Consider the following 24,447-nt stretch of genomic DNA (forward strand, 5'->3'; position numbering starts at 1 on the left):
GTCAAAGGAAAGGAAGAAAATTCTTCCTTGTATTAGTGTAATTAAACAAAGAAAAGTTATAAACACATATAGTAAAAAAAATGTAAATTTCCTTGGCCTGGTAGGAAAGCGAAGAGAGAAGAATATAAAATAAAATCATGAGCCGTACTACTGTTGGAAGAAATAAACAACTTACACAATTTGACCGTGTCACCTGAATTTTCTCTTCTAAATTGATTGTTTACAGGTGCAGGTGACAAAATGACTCTTAACTACCTATAAACATTTCCTATAACTTTTTCCCCTTGTACCAAGCAGTACTAGTTTAATTTTCCCATCTTTACCATTCTCACACCATGCTACTTTTCAGCCACAAACAAGTCAAGCTGTCTCAGATAGCACGAAACAACAAAATATTTGGTAGAATTGACAATCAAATTAGTCAAAACTAACCCAACAATCCGTTTGAATACTCGAAAGCAAAAGAATCAACCCTGCTGCAATTTTAAAGAATGCCCGAATCCAACTCTTACTCAAAGTGGCTAGATGCTGTGACATGCCAGTAGTATGAACTTGTAGAATTGTATTTCATCCTTTTTCTTTTAAATGGAAAAATTCAACTTCATTTATTCACAGCAGAATATACAACATTGAAAACTATACAGCTTTAACTAAACGATTGTGGATTTACAGCACATCGAACGAGCATACAGCCAAAATAGCAAGTAATCCCCCTAAACAGAATGCTATAAGAGGAAGGTCTAAGTTCCATGCAAAGACTGCAGCCTATGTTCAACATAAATTATGATAACTTGAATTTACCATGCCATAGCTCAATCACCCAGAAGACAAAGTGGCTGTCGCATGCTAAGTTCTGCTTTGAGTGCTGGAAAACGATCTAAGTCATGAGAATCACTCAAGATTTTCTGCATATAGAGAAACCAGTGTGTGTTATAGATGCACAAAAAGTGCACCAGAATTAACAGTAGAACTCATTCTGAGGGGCAAATCAATGCAATATGGTAAAGCTTAAAGCCTAACATCGGAATTCCAGAACAAAGACATGGCATTGTCAATAGTCGAGAAACAGCTCGATAGCACTATTATCAAGAGACTATGGTTACTTGCATAGTTTTAGATTTTATTAATAGTGATTATACTGCTAGGAGTGCATGTTTGAATAATTATTTCATGCAAACAGTGAAGGACGTAAAGCAAACACCTATATATGAGACATCCCTCCATAGAAATGCAGAAATCCTAGGACATGCAGTGATCAATTGTTTAAAGAAAACTAGCATCTTAATCAACAACAAGGATACACATATTCCCTGCAATGGATAACTATTAACAAGGAAAACTATATGCTATAGGAAGACATGCATAACTCAAAAGAAATTAAACAAAAACAAAAAGCATTTAAATAACAAAGAGGGATGACATTTACCAATGCAGCAACATGTGCCTCTTGCAAAATATTGCCATCCATTTCCAATCTGGCAATAGGAAACTCAGGAAGGTGTCCAGACTGTTTTTTGCCAAGTAAATCACCAGGTCCACGTAGAAGAAGATCCACACTTGCTAAGTGGAAGCCATCTGATGACTTCTCAAGCACGTTCAGGCGATTTAGGCTACCAGCAGTAGATGCTACAAATATACATTTAGACTTTCTTGTCCCACGACCAACTCGTCCTCTAAGTTGGTGTAACTGAGCTATTCCAAATCTCTCCGCATTCATAACAACCATCATAGATGCATCTGGAACATCAACACCAATCTCAATTACTTGAGTGGAAAGCAGTATATCTGTTTCTCCAGACCTAAACCTTCTCAAGGCTTCTTCTTTTTCATCACCCTTCATTCTTCCATGTAACAACCCACAGTTATAATCCTGAAACCGATCTGATATGGTCTCAAGATCTGCAGAAGCAGCCCGAAGCTGAGGCAATTGCTCAGATTGTTCAATGACTGGATATACAAGATACACTCTTCCTCCTGCTTCCAACTCCTCTAGCATCATCTGTTAGGAAAAAAAAAAGTTCAAAATAAATTATTGGAATCTTCACCAGTTGAAATAAAAAGCCAAACTGAAATTCATGCACAACTTAACAATCTGCATTTTGTTGAAGGAATATTATATATATTTCTTGGTCTTGGCCCTGTCTCTTTTTATTGCTCTGAGAACTATAATAAATAATTTCGTAATTATACACAAATCAAGCATTCATTATAATAATGCAAGGCAGGCTCATAAGGATTTTCTACAAAATATAATAATAACCCACGCGAATAAGAGAGAATTTTTATTCTACTGTTCTAGTTTTTCTCTCTTCAATTGACTTCTCCAATATGAAATGCGTTGTTAGCATTCCCAAGCAGTAACTACTACAGCGGTAGTTTTTTTGACTCCAAAAGCACAAATAAAACATGCTTGTGAAGGCAACCAAAATGATGCCAAACACATTATACAACTAAGAGTATACTGTATCACATTTCAGTTACCCAGAAATCATCATTCTTTTTCCCTTTAAGTAAGACAGAAGCAGACACATGAAGAGTTTCAACAGATTTTTTTTTTGGCCAAAAGTATATCAATAGATTCAAACAAGGAAATGCTTTACTGCATAAATATTCTCAAAGCCCTTGTCAGTTCCTTCAATGACATGTGTTTCAACAGGTATTCTTCCAGGAGGTAAGTCTGTAATCTGTCATTACAGGAATGAGAGAATAATCATTAGCAAGAAATGAGCAATATAACTGTAAATAAGTCCCTCAAGTGCACTATTAAGTTGTCCAAATTATCCTAAGGGTCTGATTCTGTAACCCACCTCAATCTATCATTTAAATTTTTCTTCTAATTTTCAGGGATTTTTTGTTGAATATTAGATGCTGTAAACTTAGACACTCCTTTCTTTCCTAGTCACCTTGTATACTTCCATGTATCATGCTTCTATTCTTTTTTTTTTCTTTTTATTGTATAAATTTTTGCATCACTAAAAGATATATTCAAGAACAAATTGAGCAGAATCATGACAAAGTTTTCAATAAAGAAATTAACAGAATTTGAGAATGTATTCTAGATTCTGACAGGTTGTTCAATACAAAGCATTTGAAGGATTTCATCTAATTTAAATGCAACTACAGAGAATTCAAGCAACTGGAAGTATAGCAAATTGTACATACATGTGTCAAGGACATATCCCCATACAAAGCCAGAGCAAGGGTCCTTGGGATAGGAGTAGCTGACATGGCAAGAACATGAGGAGCCATATGTGTGTCATGTTTAGAGGAAACATCCAAGTCAGCCACTTGCATTCTCGAGCTTGTAGAAGTATAATATAGCTGTACGGTTAAGTTTTTCCATTAACTCATGATATAACAACATTTGCACATAACAAAAAGAGTAATTCCTGCTAAGCTATAAAGATGGAATAATCATGTCTAGCAAAGCCAAATAAGACAAATGACACCTTCACAAACATTCAGGGTTAATCAACATATTTCATTAATCAGACTCCGGGATAAAAACTTCCCTTTTCCTGCATTGTGTTTGGGGCAGGGGCACCTAGCAGTGTTTCTTTCTGATGACCAGCATTCTGGTATCAAATGGTAGTTAACTTGTAGATAACAATCATAATTCAGGAGTCAAGCAGTGTTTCTTTCGTGATTGCCAGCATTCTAATGTCAATTGGTATTTAACTTGTAGATAACAATCAAAATTCAGGACTTCAAGAAGTTGATTGATATGTAAATGTATTGACAAACATGTTGTATGTTAAGGTTAAAAGTGACAGCTGAATAAGATGTCAATTTGTTAGTTGACAATAATATCAATCCAACATAAATATAGCTACACTTTCCATGTATCAAACATTTCATGAAAATTGAGCCAAAAAACAAATCATGAGAATGTTGACAATGCAATGAAACACAAGATTTTAGGTGAACAAGGTACCTCACCACTAACAAAGCAAAAGGGGTTAATATATTCCAAATGTAATTCAATGATTAGAAGATAAAACTTATATAACTGTTGTGATATATTTTTATCTCTTCAAAATGATACTACAACTCCACAGACTAAAAAACACAAACACCCACACAAAATTTGGGTAAGAAGACAATAAAAAAAAACATGAAGCAAAAATTGAAACTTGATTGCACAGAGCTCTTTTGTCAAACTTTGTAATCATTAAGAGGGCATAATCAACTTTTCAGCTTTGTGATAGTGAGAAGTCAACGTATATTTTACAAGACCCAGGATCACACAGGGACAACATACAATGTGATCACTTCTGTTAGAGGAGAAGATGGAAAACACCAACATAAATATAGCTACACTTTCCATGTATCAAACATTTCATGAAAATTGAGCCAAAAAACAAATCATGAGAATGTTGACAATGCAATGAAACACAAGATTTTAGGTGAACAAGGTACCTCACCACCAACAAAGCAAAAGGGGTTAATATATTCCAAATGTAATTCAATGATTAGAAGATAAAACTTATATAACTGTTGTGATATATTTTTATCTCTTCAAAATGATACTACAACTCCACAGACTCAAAAACACAAACACCCACACAAAATTTGGGTAAGAAGACAATAAAAGAAAACATGAAGCAAAAATTGAAACTTGATTGCACAGAGCTCTTTTGTCAAAATTTGTAATCATTAAAAGGGCATAATCAACTTTTCAGCTTTGTGATAGTGAGAAGTCAACGTATATTTTACAAGACCCAGGATCACACAGGGACAACATACAATGTGATCACTTCTGTTAGAGGAGAAGATGGAAAACAAGAAAAGAATCACGTCCAAACTATTATTATCCACCATTTTATTGATGACTAAAACACAATCTCAAGATATCACATTCAATAAGAATTCATCATCAGCACATATAGCTCCTTAGATAATTGCATATTATGTATGATTTTCTAGCCCAATAAAAGTGGACAACCTTACTGTTAAACTTTCCTCTCTGGATAACACCAAAACGATGCTGCTCATCCACCACAGCAATACGTAAAGAAGAAAACTCCACTTTTTCGGCTATTAAACTATGGGTTCCAATGACAAGAGAGATATTCCCAGTTTGGAGATCCTGTAGCCTAAAAGGTTAATGAAATTCAAGATGGTTACACACAATGTAAAGGCAGCAGATGATGATACATGCCTTATGAATCAGACGTGATTGCTTCAGTGGGGTTGATCCTGTTAGTAAAGCAACAGAAGGTTTACACTCAACCTCCTCCATAATCTCTAGCAGATTGATGAAGTGCTCATAATGCTGGATTGCAAGCAACTCAGTAGGAACCATGAAAGCTGCCTATAAATCAGATAAAGTCAACTCAAATCAATAATTATATGCTATTAAAACCAGTCAAGAATAGCACACCAGGGAACACTAATAATAACACAAACAAGATTACCTCATACACTACCATAATTAGTGAAGTTACCAACACCATATATATGCTTAGCAGCATGTATTGATCAATTTTCAAAAGTTTTATAAAAGAGGTTTGAGCGTGGAAGTAGCTTAAATTTACCAACCTGATAACCAGAGGCAATAACCTCCATGCATGCCAAAAAAGCTACCACAGTTTTCCCACATCCAACATCTCCCTAGAAAGAGCATCCACATATATCAAGGAAGTTTATCAGTTTCTAAGAATAACAGTTACATATACAACAAAGATCAGATAAAAATCTAATCTCAACTCTCTTTATATAGATTGTGTTCCTCTTCCTTTCAGGTAAAAAATTGTTCTTTGTCTATTCAAGATGAAGCTATTCCTTATAAGGTAAAGTCACCACTACAAATATATATCTTGCTCTTAAATACAAAAACAAGCACATATAAAAGTTCAGGGTTTCTATGAAGATTATATGTTGCCATTGGATTTAGTATTTTTATATTTATTGTGTCAAGGATCATTAGTAAAAATATTTCAGGCATGAGCAAGTTGTTGAGATTGAATTTTCCAATGTAGTTAGTGCCCCATTATCTCATTCTGGGTGGTACAGATTGTCATACCGTCAACAAATTCAAGGTTCTAGAAAAAATCCAGGTTCTCATAATGTGACACCTCAAAATCTGAATCCATATCTACATCTCATAGTAAACTAAATCCCATTTGCACACAATAGTAACTTGTTGAATATATATTTATTATTCATATTTATATCAGCCCTAGATATCCTTCCTCTACTGCTTCCTGTTGTTTCAATTAAAATTGACATTCTTAGTTCTTAGCTCTTATTTGCTATAGCTATTGTCTCTTTTAGAAATTTTATCAAATACACATAAACATAATGGGACAACCAGAATATCAAGGAATAAAAATGAAATATCTCCAGCAGGTAGAAGAACCCAAAACCTAAACCACTAGAGGCTAGCCTTAAGCATTGTCCTAAACTAAAATTTTGGGCGGAAAATAATCAGGAAAGACACAAGCAAGTTCAAACTAATCTTTTTATTTTTATCAGGAACTAGTCAAACCAGTAAGCTTTTCTACATTCCATTAGATTTGCAAAACCTCGCAGAAAGTATCAAGAAGTCTGCAACCTAAAGCAAAAAGGAGATTTACCAATCCTTTCCTCTTCAATAATCATAGAATGATAAGTGAAGCAGATGAAATGCAAGATCAAAGAGATTTTAAAATTACCAAGAATTTGCTAGTAATTGTGGCAGAGTATCATAGTCTTAGAAGGGAGGTGCACATATATCATTTTGTTTTGGAGGGCTGATTTGGAAATTCAAATTATTGGATGTATTTCTTTAAAGGGAGTTAGGGTAGAAGGTGAGGGGGGAGGCACATGCAAACCAAACAGCACATTATAATTGTTGACTCATAAACAGCTCATCTATACTTTTGCAGTGAGAGCAAATTCGCAATCAAGATTACAAATATTAGCTTCAGGAACAACAGCTTTAAATATAATTTCAAAAGAAATATGCAAGCCTCAATACAACTAGAAACAGATTGTAGACAGTTGAATAATGAAAGAACAGTAGCATTCATGCAAAATCCAGAACCTGTAAGAGTCGATTCATGGGGACTGGCCTCTTTAGATCCCATATAATTTCTGAAATAGCACTAAGTTGACCAGAGGTAAGGGAATATGGAAGAGCTTTCAAAAATTTCTTGGTCAGACTAGACCATTCTTCCATGTAAGCAGCATTCACTTCAGGTTTTCTGTACTTGTCCAGCAATCCATCTTTTTCAATTTTTGTGCCAAGACCTTCAAGCATTTGAAATAAGCGTCCTAACTGCAGATAGGATTATTTTTCTGTTGAGTATTTGTGCAACTCATGCAAAATATTAAAGACCAAGGCATTACAAGCAAGAAAACAGTATGATATTCAGATATGATACCAGGAATGAAGACATCATAAATTTCTAATTTATCTACTTAATCACAAATAGCCAATAACCCTTCCAACAAATTATCCATCAATGACACAATTGCATTCTCATCTAAAACAATGTTCATTAACAAGAATCTCAGACAGGACATTCTACTAATGCAAAGATATCACAACTGTATTTTCAAGGTGCACAAAGCACACCTAATAACAATGTCATAAAAAAGGGATATCTCTTTTTGCCCATGCGGGCCCCATATAGGGTTTGATTAAAGTAAACTATGAAGACATAAAATAAAGATAAACTATTACATATAAAAGCACAGAATCGCAGCTTTTATCTTAGTTGAATCACTTGATAAACTTGGAAAGAAATACAAGATAATCAACCAAAACTGCAGCCAAAAAAGAAACAAAAGAAAGCATGTCTAAACACAATGGCAGCATCACACAGTGCTACAGTTGAAGAGCACACTCATGGTCAATGAAATCTGTAAATCATGCAACGCTGAGTAGCCAATGTATGCCTAAGCTCACTCATTTGCAAGTAATCTTTCCCTGAGTTCAACCCAGCCTGATATCACCTGACTCAAGTATAGCCCATTATAAGGAATAAGCTTCAGACAGAGTTGTATTACATATCAGCATTCAAGTGCCAAAAACCACATCTCCAACATTTCATGTAAAGAAACATTTTCCTTACTTTACGTATGACGATACAAGTAGATGCCGTGATAGTGCAGATTCACCACTAAAAATAAGAAATAAGACAACATTTCAAGAATTCAAAATATCTTGAAATTCAGAGAAGTCCTCAAAATCAAACTTGGGAAGAGACAATGAAGAAAATGAGCTATCCAAACTCCTAGTTTAAAATCTGATGTGTAACAGCCAGGAGGTTGAGGTTTATAGCTGTTTTGTAATCCAAATGCTTGAGGAAAATAGGAATGTTAGATAAAGAAAGAAGATCCTAAGCTTCACCCGAAGGGTTCCTCAAGAATCACACCTAAGGTTGATTACATCACAACAATCAAAAAGCAATAGTGCTGGCAATAGACAATAAAAAAAGGAAATGATCACAGCGCGGGAAGGTGGTTGCAGCTATGGACAAGAGACAAGAGAAAAAGGAAATGAAACAAAAAGAACAAAAGGAAGAAAATGGTCTGACAACTGAGGGATGAGGGCAAAATGGTTCAAAAAATTTTGCTTAGGATTCTCAAGTTGTGCAATCTCTAAAAGACACCTGTTTTGAGGGGAATTGAATTCCCACAAGACTTGGTGGTCTGGCCCACTCAACAATCATTGATGACCCCTTCAGTTAGCATGTGAGTAGTTCTGGACTTTGAGATATTTCATGGTTCCCATATAATTCTCAGGAATAATATCTGAATCCCCCAAATCCAACACACCCTTAAGTATTAAGGCAATCATCTTATAAAATGGAGTACATGGAAAGGAATTTCAACAACGACAGAAGAATTGGCCAATAAAACAAACAGACAAAGCCAGAAGGGGTAATAGAGTAGTAGTGAGAACTGAAGATAAATGTGGTAGTAAGTATCGGAGATCAAACATTGGCTCACCCTTTCAAAGGATGGCACAACTAATGAAAATGGCAAGCATAAAAATATATGTAGGAGGTATGAATTGGCGAAGTGCATCTGGAGTCTAGTATGACTGCAAAGTACCACTTAAGAAAAAAGCTTTAAGGACATCTAACACTAGCAATATTTTATGGCACTATATATTAGGCAGTTAAATATCAACATGTACAAAAAAAGAAACGTAGCCGAGATTAGGCTGCTACAACAGATGTGTGAGTATACAAGAAAATGACTGCTAAGGCAGAAGGTGCATCGTAGAGTCAGTTGAGAATAAAATGAGGAAGAAATGCATAAATTAGACTACATGTGAGATAAAGGCTTATGTACGGTCCTGTAAGCAATGCTCCCTGGTGGAGGATGTGTATGTCAAAGCAGAAAGGGAAAGACTAAAGAAGATGGGTGAAAATTATTTGAAGGAAAAATGATAAAAAAACAATGTTTTTTCATGATCTCACAAAAAATATGATACGAAATAGGGCACAGTGAACTTAGTATGATTCAACTAGACAGCCCACAAAGTGGAAAAAGGCTTGATTCTTTGTTATTATTAACATAATACCACAAAAGTACTATAACAATCATGTACACATCTCCTAATAACAATACATGTCTACCAATACAATACAAAAAGAAGTAATTAACGACAACTAAAAACCTAAACAAAAGATCCACACTAAGTTTCCACGAAAAATTATATTAATTGCCCCTCAACATGCTTTCTACCACAAGACAATTTTAAAAGAATAGCTACTTTAAACTGCCAAGACTCTGTCAAAAGTCAAGCCCAACTTTATAGCAGAAATCTACAAAACAATTTAGCTTCCTATTCTTAAAATGTAAAGTGAATCAATAGAAGGGCCAAACTGACATGAGGTGATAGCAAGAAGTGCCTCAGCAGTTCCATTTTCCAATACAGCACTAAGATACCACAATGCTGGTACGGTGGTATTTTGTGGAATGTGGAGGTTTTTAACTATGATGGAAGTAAATCTAATTAATTGAAAGAGATGTCATCCAATAGAAACAGATGCTAAAGAAAAAAAAAATCATAATGGTAGCAATAAATTAATAAATAGTATAATACTAACATCTAGCAAGTACTAAATCACAAATGAAGATTACCTGTAGATAGAAAAACTCATCAAATATGAGCCTTTTGCGAGCTAAATCAGCCTCCTCTAAATTCTTTGGCTGGTGAATCCCACTGTATGCCTACAATGTTAGCAACACATACTTAGCTTGCCATAGAAAAAGAAACAACCAATGAGAACAAACCACAGAAATACTGCTAAACAATGGAACATCAAAAGGTAAGAGATCGCCTGACCATTTATCTTTCCCTTCCCTTGAAAGAAATTTTGTTAATTTTGTACTAATACCAAAATCCTCTTTTTTATTATTTTTTTCTATTCTAACTCCTCAAAAACTATATAAACCACTCTTTTTTATTATTTTTTCTTTTTTAAATCCTAAAACTATCAAATTATCTAGAGTGTAAATGGTTTCAAGTGGCTTTCAATCTCTAGTTTAATGATGACTTGAAACTCATATTTTATACTTTAGATTTAATCTCATAAAAATCGATACTTGAAACCATTTGGACTATTAAATACTTTATATGTTCTTTTTATATATTGCTAAAGGCAATACTTTATAGAGATTCATAAATACACACACAACCTACAACAAATATACACATATCTATAGACACAAACCTTGATACATACATACACGTGTCTATAACATGCTATGTTGTATAGTGCTGAAAAAGCTAAAATCATATATGAAACAACTGATACCACTGCATATGAACCATATTTAGAAACACTGAAACCCCGTCCACTACAATACTAACAACCTTGCTTGACAAAGCTGAAACCATGACAAACTCATTCAATTTCACTCCTATTTAAAAATTCTTTTTACCTTTAGTAGTTTCAGTACCTGCACAAGTCACAAGTCCTCAGTGTAATTCATCAAAAGATTTGCTTTGGGCCTTGTACTTGGGGTTTTTGAAATTTGGGTAAAGTTTCATAGACATGCTAGGGTTGTGGCTGGTTTCTATAGCATATCTTCTTAAATGGTTTGATTCATGTTTGCTTTTTCTTGGGAATTTATTTGCAATTAACTTAGGTGTTGTTAGATAGACCATTAAATTTTATTTTTCTTTTGATAGACCATTGTGATGATTTTCATTTCTTTGAAAATTCTTAATTTTAATGACTTAATCTTTCAATGCATTTGGTTACCCATTTTAAAACCAAAGAATAGAATATTTTCAGTGGAAAAAGTTCTTGAAAGGTTACTTAATACATTCAACGGTATTTTAATTTTTTTAATCATTTGACCATATAAGTTTCATATTCTTTCCTTCTTAACTTTATATACTCTCTTTTCTTTTAACTTTTATTAGATGTGGAATCTTGTATTAAATCATCTCTCTTTTTGTAAAATAAGCATAAAAAATTCCATTTAGTATTTGATTGTCAGCAACATACTAAACAGTTTTAGAGTATAAATTCAGTGCTTAAAAATTTCAAGACTGAATACTTAGCACTTAATTTTTTAGCATTTATTCATCAAACAGCATCATAGTTCCAAAGTTTTATAAATCTTTTTGAAAAATAAAAATTAACCAAGTTACATACATCTCTACAACTTAATCAATTTGTAGTCACTCTTTAGAATGACAATCTCTTTTCTTTTTTATTAATAAATGATTTAAGATGTTTCGTACTTCTTGGACCAAATTATTTTTGACACAATCTGTGACGATTAATGGAACCTTAAATAAATTATTCCAAAAAACTGCAGATAATTCAGCAAATCATTGAATTTGTAGCAGATACCGTAATCCGCACACAAGCTCCCACTTGAACACAAATTTTGTTTTACAAGCCAGGCTTGCCAAGTGCCAACCAAACCTATAAGTATGACCAGTGTCCCCCAAGACTGGTCGACATCAATAGAAAGATTATTTTGGGTCAAAGCCATTGAACCAATAGTCAGTCATGATGGTCATTTATCCCATTCAGGTAAAGATTTTAACTTGAAAACATTGTGCGTTAAAATTTTTTATAAATATAGCTTCAAATTTCAGTAATCAGGATATCAATAGCTTTTGCTGTCAAGCCGGTCCTGTTATTAAAGCATATTTATTACTTATCAGAGTCACAGAATATATGATTTCCAGGGATAGAGGACATAAGCAAAACATAAAATTCATAAAATAATTCCAAATGAGAATATTGCGGTGAATGTTTGATATTTGGAGTAAGGGTCTGATTAACAGGTGCCTATAGGAATTTATAAGATCAGTTAAATTTTTATTTTAGAAAATAGTTTTTCACTTAATGCACTTTACTCACCAAATTCAAAAGAATCAATACATTAATTAAAAAAAATACTTTCTATGAGTATCCCCTTAACCAGTGCTTATTGGCATGGATAACATTTCCCTCTAGTAAGATAAAAAAAAAAAAGAAATAAAGCCAACTGAGAAAACGTGAACACCAACATTTATTGAGGAACACATAAAAAATGGCAAATTAGATGGTTACAGGTTAAATTACAAGATAGGCTTACAGGTGCATGTGTAATGGTTGAAAGAACAAAGAGGGGTAGATGTCATCTAGAAAGATTTGACATCTAACCATTTCTGAAGGAGTACGGATTAAGATAAAGGAGAGGAAGGAAAAAACTAATGTAACTGTCCAAACTAGTTTGACAATAGGCTTAGTTGAATTTTGAGGAAACAGTCGAGGTGAGTAGGGCTGAGCTAAGTTTTATGGGAAATCAAGTAAAAACTCTTGCCTCTGGGCTTCAAATAATGCCCATCTTGGGAAAAAGTTCAATATTAATAATCTGATACGTTAGCCAAAGTTGTTCCAGTATTTTGAGAAGTAAGATTACAATGCAACCACCAACAGATGCTTTGTATTGCACCAGACCAAACTTGTGGGAAGCAATAGTTTCATTAAATAAAAAAACATGAAGCGTCATGAGTGAAGAAAAAGTCACTTACATCATGGAGACATAAAAGTCCAAATTCTTGGATGATTTCTTCAGGTATTGGATCAATATTGACCGGCAAGGCTTGTAAAGCCCTAAAAGATTTAAAGGAATAGCTCTATTATAAGTTAAGAGGACTATTCAAAAAAATAATAATAACAATAAGTTAAGGGGCAAAACTAAAGTTAAGACAAACGATTGCAGATTAGTTAAGTAAATTAAAGCAAATGCGATGAGTAAAAATCAAATTTTACTGCATAATAGAATTTATAATTATGCCATGAAGGAAAGCATCTCATAGGATTCTCATCATTGACACATTGTACATTGAAAATCTTATTAAATAATTAGAGTCTAAACAGTTGGCTTTTGTCCAAAAACAAGAACCATTGTACCCGCTGTACATCTTTCTTCCTGATCAGTAGCATTTTATGGTGAACATACTTTAATTATGTTGTCTATTTGTACTTGAGTTGTTAAACATAAAGGAAGTGAGACGCTTGATATGGGAAACAACTACAACCAAACAGCAGCAATCCAGTTAATGAGCTGAAAGATCTATCTAGAATAAGCTCAAGTCACATGATTGTCATGATGGTAGCAGTTTAGACCATAAGCTATAATGTCTTCAGAAAATGTATTAGTTAACGTGGACTACAAACCTAAATCACTTACAGTCCTGCTGCATTCATCAAAGAGGCACATGAGGACTTAAAGTTTTAGTGCCCTCACCACCAACCCTCATTTCTACCTCAATGAGGCATCAGTCAACCGGTACAACAACATAACTCCCAGGACAAAGTAACACAGATGAGTTAATGCTACACTGCACCATTCTGGTCAAGATGTTAGGACATTAAAAGCAATCATGATTCAACTAAATTATGATGCAATTGTTGACTCAAAGATTAACAAAACAAAAATTTCTCCCAATAATCTTTTTGGCCATGATCAAAGGCATTAGAGGAGAGTGCACTGGATATGCTCCAGGGTTAGGCATTCTCCAATTGCATTGAGGCACAAGATTGCTTGATTAAGCCTCTAACAAAAAGCACAAAGACTGAATACAATTCTTCCTTTTCCTGTGTTTTGAAACAGTGAGAGCACCTCTGATTTGTTTTAGAATAAAAAAAAAAAAAAAGAAAAGTGAAGCACAGTGCTAGAGTTATATTATAAAAAGAAAAAGAATAAAGCAGTGGAGGCTGATTAAAAAATTTTAAAAATTAACTCAATGATTTTGAATTGTTAGTCATGGTGTTTTTCAATTCACAATGTTTAACTAATTACATCAATTTTTTAAATAAAAGATACAACCTAAGAGCCATATTCCCAAATGCTTCAAGGCATACATCTCATCTAAGCAAAAGTAAAACACCTTGTCCCACTCTTTCCCCTCTGAAACATTGAACTGAATCAAAGGATCCACCCAAGATGAAACACATATACGTGCACATCTATCAAAAACCCACCAGAAAAGCAAACTTTCCAATAACTAGGTATTCAAGTATAAACTGGCTCCAAAAACAATTTTGTTTCCATACTCAGTCAGGTAGATAATATTCATAGCAGCAATAAACACTATTACAATAGTTCAACTCAAATTACCACAGAATAGAAATTTTTCAACACAGAAACAGAACCTTTATGGATTGAGACAGCTTTACAGTTCATAGACATACCTAGATATTAAGAAAATTGTTAATTAATTAATTATACGTACATACATACATATATATGTATACATATATATATATACATAACATAAAAACATATAAAGTGGAAAAGAATTAGTGTTAGAAAATAAAATCATGCAGACATAAGCACTCGAGCACTGATCTAATAACTCTTTGTTGAAATCCACTGATAGAATAATGAAAAAAAACATTAAGAGGGACAAACCTTGCAATGATGTCTCTGAGAAAATTAGGCTTTAAGCCACCTTTTGAAGGATAGATAGGATAAGGCCTCCCTTTTGTGAGAACGGATGAATCATTTTCATCTTTTAGCACGTCAATACTGTATTCCCTCATTTCATAGTGATCTTTAGTACCCATAGCCCTCACCTAGATTGAAAACAAACTATTTGAAAACAATTTTTGGATGAAACATTCTGTAAGAAGTACAAAGCAATAGTTAAGGATGAACGAAAACATCTTAGAAATGGCATTCGTAGAAGTTTTCGTTCTTTTTATATAGATGAAAAATCTATATGAATCAGTGTCTATTTTACTATGCTGATAAGAAAGCCAGTCAATACAATAGAGACTCCTTCAAATCATGAAAATTACAAGTGAAACCTGAAACAATAAGCTCAGTAATCCAGAATCCCCCTAAGTAAATGTTTTATGTTCACACTCCTGTTACAGCATTTGCTTCGCAACACCCCACCAAAATGATCAAAAACATGTTTGCCAAAAGAGTTAAGGTAACTGAAGCAAACAATTAATTAACAAAAAACAAATCCATCAGTACTGATGGCCATATAGATGACAATAAAGCAGTTTCAGAAGCCAGAATTTAGCCTATATATGTCAACCTTTATGCATGCTATTACTCTTTGAAAGAAACAACGTGTTGGCAAGGATATTAGCCAAAACATTTTGAAGGGTATGAAAGAAAAAGAAACTCACCTTACCACTAACACATACAAATTCTCCCAATTTATGCTTTCCTTCAAGACTTCTAAGAAAAGGTTGAGAAGCAAAACGAGCACCACGGAAAAACTTCTTCAAATGCAAATAAATAGTCTTCTCCTCAGTGTCTCTATCATCATCATATATGTGCCCCAAAGTTGGTTCATTATTTGCAACTTCACAACCCACAACCACCTCAAGAAATGAAAAAGAATAACTGGCTCGAATTCCCCTGCAGGAAAAATGATAAACATGAACAACCTAGAAGCATCAGCATATCATTCACAATTGAGTATTTCAATATTTATTTGCTATAAATGTTAATCTGTGTTCTACTAAGAAATTTACAAGCTATGGTACATGATTTTTCCCAATCTCATGGTTTATATTTATCATTTGCTAAACTAAATTGTACAAACATATTTTTAGAACTTTCAAAAGATAAGGCCAATTTCATTTCAATATGCATTTTTGTATGTACGACAATTTTTAATATGTATTTATGTATGCATGAGAACATTTTCAGGTTTTTGGGATAAATAAAGACTACAAGGTCAGGTTTAGTTAAATGCTGTGATGTTATATGCCAAGTGGGCTTCTCATCAAATAATATGCAAGCATATCTTGTCATCAGTAAACAACTTCACTTCAATGCTTGATCCAAACAATTGCATTCTGAAACATCATAATTCCAAATACTTTATATGTTCTGGTTTTGATTTACCAAGTAGACGAATATTAGAACCATAGAAGAGTTGGCACCCTAGGTATATCGAGGCACTTCAATTGAGGCTTGAACCTCATCTCATCCTTAATGTAAGGTTAGCATCAAGAGCAGCTATAGAAATAGTAATGAAGATACCTAGTAGACCAAACATAGGCCTAACAATTAGTGCCCCAGTCAAGAAAATGATTAGAATTTCGTGAGCAAGTCGTTAGTCACCTTGAAGACAAAATTTTGCCAACAAAAATCAAGTACTGCCCATCATTGATCTCAATTTGCGCATTCTGTAAATCTGCATAAGTCCGAGGAAAATGATGTAACAGTTTCCGCAACTGCATGGCAGGAGGGTAAAGAAAATGTAAATAAGGTGAACCAAGCTTGTATAAACACAAGAACCTCCATCAACTGTGGTTTTAACATAATTTCAAGAGAACCTACAGTGTAAAAGCCACATTCTTCTAGCTGGTGAGAGTGCCTTTTACTTAAACCAGGAATGCAACTGATGGATCTATCAAGAAATAAAACAAAAGTTGCAGTATCTGACTGTGGTTCAATCCCCACTTTGCTAGAGGATTCCTCCTCAGTAAGACGATCTGACTTTCCTTCAAATTCTGAAGTCATGGACCAAGAAGATTGATGCAAATTGCCAGTACTTTTTTCCACAGTAACTAGATGACCTGTCTTATCTTCAGATTCCAAAGTTGTGGACCAAGAAGACTGATGCAAATTGTCTGTACTTTCTTCTACTACTATAGAAGAACCAGCCTCTGAAAGGGGTTGATATAGAGAGGGCCATGTTTCACACAGACCATTTGGATTAACCCACTTTTCATCCATAGAGTTAGAGAAAAATCTTTGAGCAGCTAACAGGCCCCTGATTCGTGAGCTACTAGTTGTCTCATCATACAGTTCTACTGGAGGGGAACTACCCAAAGTGATGGAAGGAAATCTTTTACATGCCAAGGAAAGTTCAAAATCATCTGTGGCATCTTTGAGATTTCCATCAGGTTGCTCATCAGGTCTTTCATTCTCAATTAAATCATGAAGACCATTATAACCCATCAAAACTGATACCTGTAAGCAATGAAATTTGGAAGTTTTGAATGGAAAAACTCCAGATGTATACAAGGGCAGAGCAGAGGATCATTTCAAAGTCCATAAGCAAACACCATCAGATTCGTTTACAAAACTTTCAAATGCCTCATTACAAACTGAAAAGAAACATTTTAAATACATTACTGCAAGCTGCCAAGAAATTCTTGAGTGCAAAAACATAACTTATCCCAGGGAATGACTCAGAAGATATATCATAAATTAGTATATCAGCATCAAGTAACAGACATAAAATTCAAGTTCATAATATTAACCATAATCTTAAGATATTGCAAAAGCCAAAACTGAACTTTCTGTGCAGCAAATTCCAGCAAACTGCATTCTTGCTTGCGGCCCCTATCTTGCCATCTGATCTGAACATAAACTCCCATTTCCATCTATGATACAGGAGCCCATTAGCCTAACACCCTATTTTCATACGTTTTTGTAATTTTTATTTGTTTATTTTCATTTCCTGATTTTTTATTGTTCATGATTTGTTTAAGAGTCATGTAGCACAAACTTAATGAACTTGGATGGCTATTAACTTAGATTGCGAGGATATCAAGGGCTGAGATTATTGGGCTGCCATATAAATAATCTTGTAATGCCTTGTTAACAGTGTTTTGCCATATATTAAGATTTATTCAGTTGATAAAAAGCCAGACTTTTAGATTTGATATCTTTGGCTGTTCTTCTCTTATGTACTCCTTCTAGTGTGATTACTTCTAGCACAACATCAATCTAGGAACCCAACTCCCTTTTCTATACAAAATCAACCTGTAAACCCTTAATTTCCAAGCCTTGACCAACTGCAAGAACCAAAGAAGTAGATTTTACCCAAACCTGATTTCCATTAAAGACACCCTGTGATAGGTCAGAAGAACCTAGCTGCAGACAGCTGCTTGTAAGCAACAACCTAAAAAACTTGCCCAGAGAAACGGCAAACTAGTACAAAGAACAAGCTGAGATTGGAAATATATGAATGGATTTTTATCCAAAACTGAAAAACGATAATTTCTTACACATTTTGAGATTGCAGAAACAATCGATAAATCAGAACAGCCCCATTTGGCAGAACAAGGAATAGGTGACCCAGCCTGTGGGCTGTTTTCATAATTTCAAACAGATCGTTGAATACTACACAGTCTACACTTTCCATCTGTTGTGGTTTAAGAAAAAAGCACTTTCAACTTGGTGGCTTCAACTTTCTGACTTGGCACTTTATTTTGCAGCATTTAACATCAGGGAGTTAAGCTCTTAATTTGTAAATAAATTTACATTAACACCCACTCTCCAACTATAACATGTATTCTCCATTTTATAAATTTGTTCATTCTTAATTTAACCGCACAAGTTTTCAACAAACTTGATATCAACCATTAATATGGAAAAATGTGAGATATAGAAGTATTAAATTTTGATTCTCAACACATTCGCTTATATCAAATATTATTATTGTACGATTCAAGCCCTCACTGGCCTTTTGAACTACCAAAAAGAAAGAAATAAAGAAAATGTAATATTAGTCAGGATTAAATACTATAATATATAATAAAATAAATAATTTCTCATGAAGAAATGGCAGGGAAAAAAACAGAGAAAGAAAAAAGACTTTAGAGATCTGCTTCTGCATGGTAAGGAGTAATATAAAGTACTGCATGTTACAATGATATAAGCATTAATAGTCTAAGAGTCCTCTTAACTCAATCATCAGGGCATCAGTATGGATTTGAAGAAGAAAATAGAGAGAGCATAAGAGAGGAGAGAGGGAGAAATTATGAAAGAGAAAAGGTGGAAAATTTTTATAGAGTGGCATTGTCATTATTTTATTTTAAATTAACAGCATAGACTCCTACTATTGGACAGTGCAAACCACAAGATATCACATGATAAAACTACCACAAGGTTTAAAGTTATTTTATCTCAAACCACAAGGATTGAAATTCTAATTAGCCGTGTATGAAAATATGAGATCTTACCAAGGAGCTAATTAGAATGTTCTTTTAGGGTATATAAATTTGAATGTTGAGAGTTATGGATAACAAAATCTAGTCACCCACCCAATTAATCTGCAACAAACAGTACATTGGAATAACATTTTAACATATTAAACTCCTATAACTTCTTGTTAACTTTGATAGTTATTATATAGTATGTGATTAAATGGAGACTCAATAAAGATAACTCCTGTCCAGGTTCAAAGAGTGTAGATGCTACAGAGATGAAACACAAGATATAACCCCTTATAGATGAATGCATAATTTCTTATGAGTGAAAGCTTTAAACATCCAAGCAGTCCAACAAAGAACCAGAAGTTTTATAATCCTTGGAATCACTCACTCAAAGGCTTCATAGCTTCTTTATCCAGTCTTTATGCAATAATCTATTACCTCTTCCTGAGGAACATCTCCAATTCACTAGCAACTCATTAACATTTTAGAAATCACAGTTGATAGATTTCCCAAAGTTATAATTACCCTGCTGAAAAATATCACTTGTAAACCCAATAAATTCACTAGATACACTGTGTAAATTAATAAAGTCAAGTATGGCAAGCCAGGAATCTGCCTAGTTTAATAATCAATATGATATTTGGATTTTTACAAAAGCAGACACATATTGTGAAGATTCCATCAGGCCTAGGAAAAAAGCTGAACTGGCAAACTGATAATAGATTGTATTTGATTTTGTAGCATCTCAGCATAATGAAGCGACATTACATATATGCCCATTCAACAGCAAAACATGTACAAGTCAAGTTACTTGGCTACGGAATGTTCGTTTCGCACCCCTCCATTATTTATTTTTAACCAATATTATCCACTGCATAAGATCCACAATTCATGTTAGGGTATTATACAATATGGTTGGTAACAATGAATGTATTGGAAAGTATTGGTCAAAAAATAACGAGGGTTAATCTCAACCCATAAAATGCAGCTTGCTTTCAACAAGTAAAATAAAATATGAACAAAAAAATGACCACAAAACAAAAAAAAAAAATATATATATATATATATATATTCTACACAATGCAACAGATGTAAAACATAATGTAAGCATAGAAACTGAAGGAAACATTTATTTCAAACAGAGATACAAAGAAAACTCTTTGAGAATTACAAGCAACATCCAATAGCGAAAACTTGTACATAGGCATCTACCTTATTTAGCAGCTTTGAGCGATCTACGATACTGGCTGTATCATAATTATGTACTTCCTCCAATAACTTTTCTGGAAACTTGTGCTTGGATCGAGAACAAATTTTTGAAACTTTATCGAGGAGAAAATTATTAAACCTGAAATAAATTTGAAGGCAACTCAAAGTAACACACTCCTCAATCATCATGCTTTAAGCAACCAGAAAGCTGAATGTAGTGCATTACCTCATTTTTCTTCCTAAAGCATTCCTATATCCTCTCTCTGCTTCAAAAACTATAGCACTTCTCAACCCTTGCCCACTAAAACACTGAAAGAAAAGGAAGAAATTTCTTTAAAAAAATTTACATGTGACAAAAATTCAGTATCAACTGCCTCATTTGATGCATAAGATGCTAAAAAGGCATAAATAAAAATTCTATAATGGAATAAATAAAACTTGCAAAGTTCTCAGAAGCATATCTAAGGACCAGGCAACATGCTTGGTTGGATAAATAAAACAACTACGAAATAAGTTAAGGCAAATAAAGGGGTCTGAGCAACATGCATGCAAGTACCTTGACATTGGCAGAAAATGGCGGAAGAGAAGAATCAATTTATGTCAATGAAAAGTGCTATGAGTTAGTGAGAGAGAGAAACAAAATTTCTAATTTGGCCCATCAGAAGCATATCTGGTTCTTAATAGGAGGAAAATTAATGAACAATGGTATCGATGACCACAAGAATGTTTAAAATATACTCAAATTTCCATAACATAAATTTGATTTAAAAACTTTCGAGAAAAGAAATGCAAGCAAATATAGACACAGTAGATAGAAAGACAAGAAAAAAAGCTCTCTACTTTGCCAAGACATTGTACAGAGAGGAGAAAACAATTTAAAAGAAAAGCAAAAAAAGGAGTGGGAGGGAGCAAAAGAGAGAGAGAGAGAGAGAGAACCTTAACCAATGAGCAAAATATAAAGGTGTTGAACAAACAGTTTCTTTAATAAGACAAAGAAAGAGAGCTCGATAAAACTTTCCAGATGTATAATTTATTTAAAACAAAAAAATCTTAAATAATAGTAATAATAAACATATTCCACAATCAGCCAAGTGAAAATTCAAATTGAGGAGAAACCATGTCTTTAACTCACTTTATCAAACAAACACGTAATATTTGTGTCTAAAATCAAGGGAAGAAGAAAAAAACTTCATATATGCAGTGAAACTTTAATCATAAGTTATAGAAGTTATTTAACATAAGAAACGAATGGGGCTAATCAGAAAGCCTAACTTAAAGATCCTAGAGAATGGATAGTTGTTATGCATGATTTGAAATAAAAAAAAGAGCACAAACCTTCTTAAAACTAATAACCATCGGGAGCCTAGTTTCCATAATTCGCTCAAACCCTTACAAATTTGGAATTGGATCGCAGGATCCTAATCCTGGATAATTTGCGATCCAATTTAGTAGTTTCTGTATTATTATTTTATAGCTTAAAGCTGAACTAGCAGAGGCAGCTACAATAACAACAAAATTACTAACAAACACATATGTATTTATCGCTTTTTTATTTTTCAAGAAACACTACTAGATATTGTTATTAGTTTTGACAAATTTTAATTTTAATTTTTAAATTAATTTAATTATCTCATTAAAAATATTTCTAATTAAATTAATAAATAAACAAGAAGACTACCCCTATTGTACTGCATTCCATATAGATAATAGATTACATTTTGGTTCCCATTCCACGAACCATCTATGTTCCAGGTAACTTTAGATCAAGAGATTACATAAATAAGGTCATTGATGCAAATGTGTTGGATCTCCCATAAAATTTGGGAACGTGGATGAGAAAAAATCAAATTTCATGCTCTTCAAAATTCATATTGAGATTTTGATAAGAACAAAATAAAAGTACCGAACACAATTATTTCAGCAAACCAGGCAAGCAAAGAAGCTTAGAAAATTTGAAAAGATCATTGTCTGTAAAAAGCCAACGCAGAGTCATCATCACAAGAACCTTTACTAATGTCCTCTCCAAAAAAGCCAATAATGAGAATTTGAAAGCATGCAATAAGCTGGCAGGTAAGAATTCCTGATGCTTGTTATCTAATTCATAATTCTAATAATGTGTCTGCCATCAGAGCAACCACATAGTTTAAGATTGTCTCCTTTCCGTAAGCCAGCAACTAAAAGAAAGGGATGCTTGTGTTGCATCTCTGAAACATTATCTTTCATGATCCAGATTGCAAATGCACTGCTGATTGGGATCATGCAATCTAAAACATTATTCAACAGGGAGTGGGGAAAATTAGCCAACTCAGGTCCTTCCTTTCCCACTCAGTACTTGGTGGATGGTTTTGTCTCCAAAACGATGTGGGGAGAAAAGGAGAAAGAAAGGACAGTAGAGAGTAGAAACTAGAATAAACCATGCACTAGCAGTAACTGCTCAGTATTTTAATAATCGCATCATCTTTTATTATCCAACACTAATAACAGATATAGATACGGGAATGGCTTGATAAAGCAGTCTCCCTCATCTTCTAGGGCCTCATTGGCATCCCATTTGCAGACACTATACCGTGAAGCAATTGTTGATGGTCACCTTGAAACCACTCCATTTATGTTACTCCTTCTAAGTTCAAAACATTATCTCACATTGAAACTAGATCTATAAATGCAACTCGACCATTTAAATATACAGTGTGAATAAATAAAACTGAATAGTCCAATATTTCTCTATTCTATAATGGCCAGTCTCACTAAACCCTTCAAATTTGCATCCTATATTTAAGATTGTTAGGATCTATAGACCTGGAAGAATTTAAGATTTTCATATTAAGAGAATATGGTTGAATCTGAATCAGATATTTCACTTTCAAAGCAAAAGATTTCAGGATTTAAACTCAGCAGTTACCTTTCAACCTATGAGTTTAACCAGGTATTACAACTAATGAAATGGATTTGCCCAACATTGCTGTCTTTGGCAGTGTTTCCACTAGTCATTTATCCTACTTGGTTTTTCACCTGTATTTATATTTTTACTTTACAGTAGCCTCTCAAATTTTTCATACACACAAAGACACATGCATTACCGTTCATCGTTCTACTCTAAGTCTCACAACTTCATGGCAGAACCTTAGCAGAACCTAAAACAATAACAATCTAAATTGACATATAAATGCATGTTCTAATTATTCGTTTAAAAAAATGAGATTGGTGGCACTGTAAAGACAACTAAATTTACTAAACATAAATTTGATTCATACCATGCCACATGAATGCACGATTGAGACCGTCAGTGCCATGTGAAACAAACTTACTGCACCAAAAGAACATGCCTAGCCCACCAAAGCATGTATAATCCTGCAACACAGCATATGAGATAGAATCTAGAGAATCAAATCAACTGCCGCAGCCCATACAAAATGAAAACATAAACAATGGGATTTAGAAGACTTGGGTTTCATTCAAATCAAAGAAAAATACAAGTTCTCGCTCTCCTGCTTCAATTCTGGAAGGAATTTGAAGCTGTGACAATTGAACCAACGAAGTTTATGCAAGGGGAGTTTGTTTGCATGCAGTTTCTCGGCAACCAAACATGGAAAATGTAAGAAATGCACGCAAAGCAAATTGAAAGATAAAATATGGATGGAGATTATGAAATTACGATGTAACTGGATTTTGCAACAAGATTTCTTGTGTATGTGGATGTCAATGCTTCCAATGGCTAAGAGTATATAATAAGTTCTCAACGAAATTTGCTCAGGAAAGGCGAGAAAAGGAATATATCAAGAAAATTGGAAAAAGAATATACCAAGAGACTTGAGAATATATATAAGAAAGACTCAAACAAAGCTTCCGTGTCTGAATATCA

General features: G+C 33.8%; 1 protein-coding gene across 1 annotated transcript; it reads right to left on the bottom strand.

The window, feature by feature from the left end:
• Positions 1-303: 303 nt before the first annotated feature.
• LOC18609773 (DEAD/DEAH box RNA helicase family protein) lies at positions 304-24,377 on the bottom strand. Its single transcript, XM_018115518.2, has 18 exons — positions 24,241-24,377; positions 23,840-23,936; positions 20,812-20,894; positions 20,589-20,724; positions 16,768-17,403; positions 16,549-16,661; positions 15,603-15,837; positions 14,872-15,035; positions 12,986-13,067; positions 10,084-10,173; positions 7,028-7,261; positions 5,542-5,613; positions 5,162-5,314; positions 4,946-5,089; positions 3,163-3,321; positions 2,601-2,684; positions 1,427-1,999; positions 304-905 (listed from the first exon to the last, which is right to left on the bottom strand). The coding sequence occupies exons 2-18, from the start codon at positions 23,876-23,878 to the stop codon at positions 813-815; spliced, it is 3,090 nt and encodes a 1,029-aa protein (XP_017971007.1). The 5' UTR covers positions 23,879-23,936; positions 24,241-24,377; the 3' UTR covers positions 304-812.
• Between the last annotated feature and the right edge of the window lie 70 nt (positions 24,378-24,447).

Source organism: Theobroma cacao, chromosome 2, assembly GCF_053813885.1.
Source record: "Theobroma cacao isolate CCN51 chromosome 2, ASM5381388v1, whole genome shotgun sequence".
In the NCBI taxonomy this organism is placed as follows: Eukaryota; Viridiplantae; Streptophyta; class Magnoliopsida; order Malvales; family Malvaceae; genus Theobroma; species Theobroma cacao.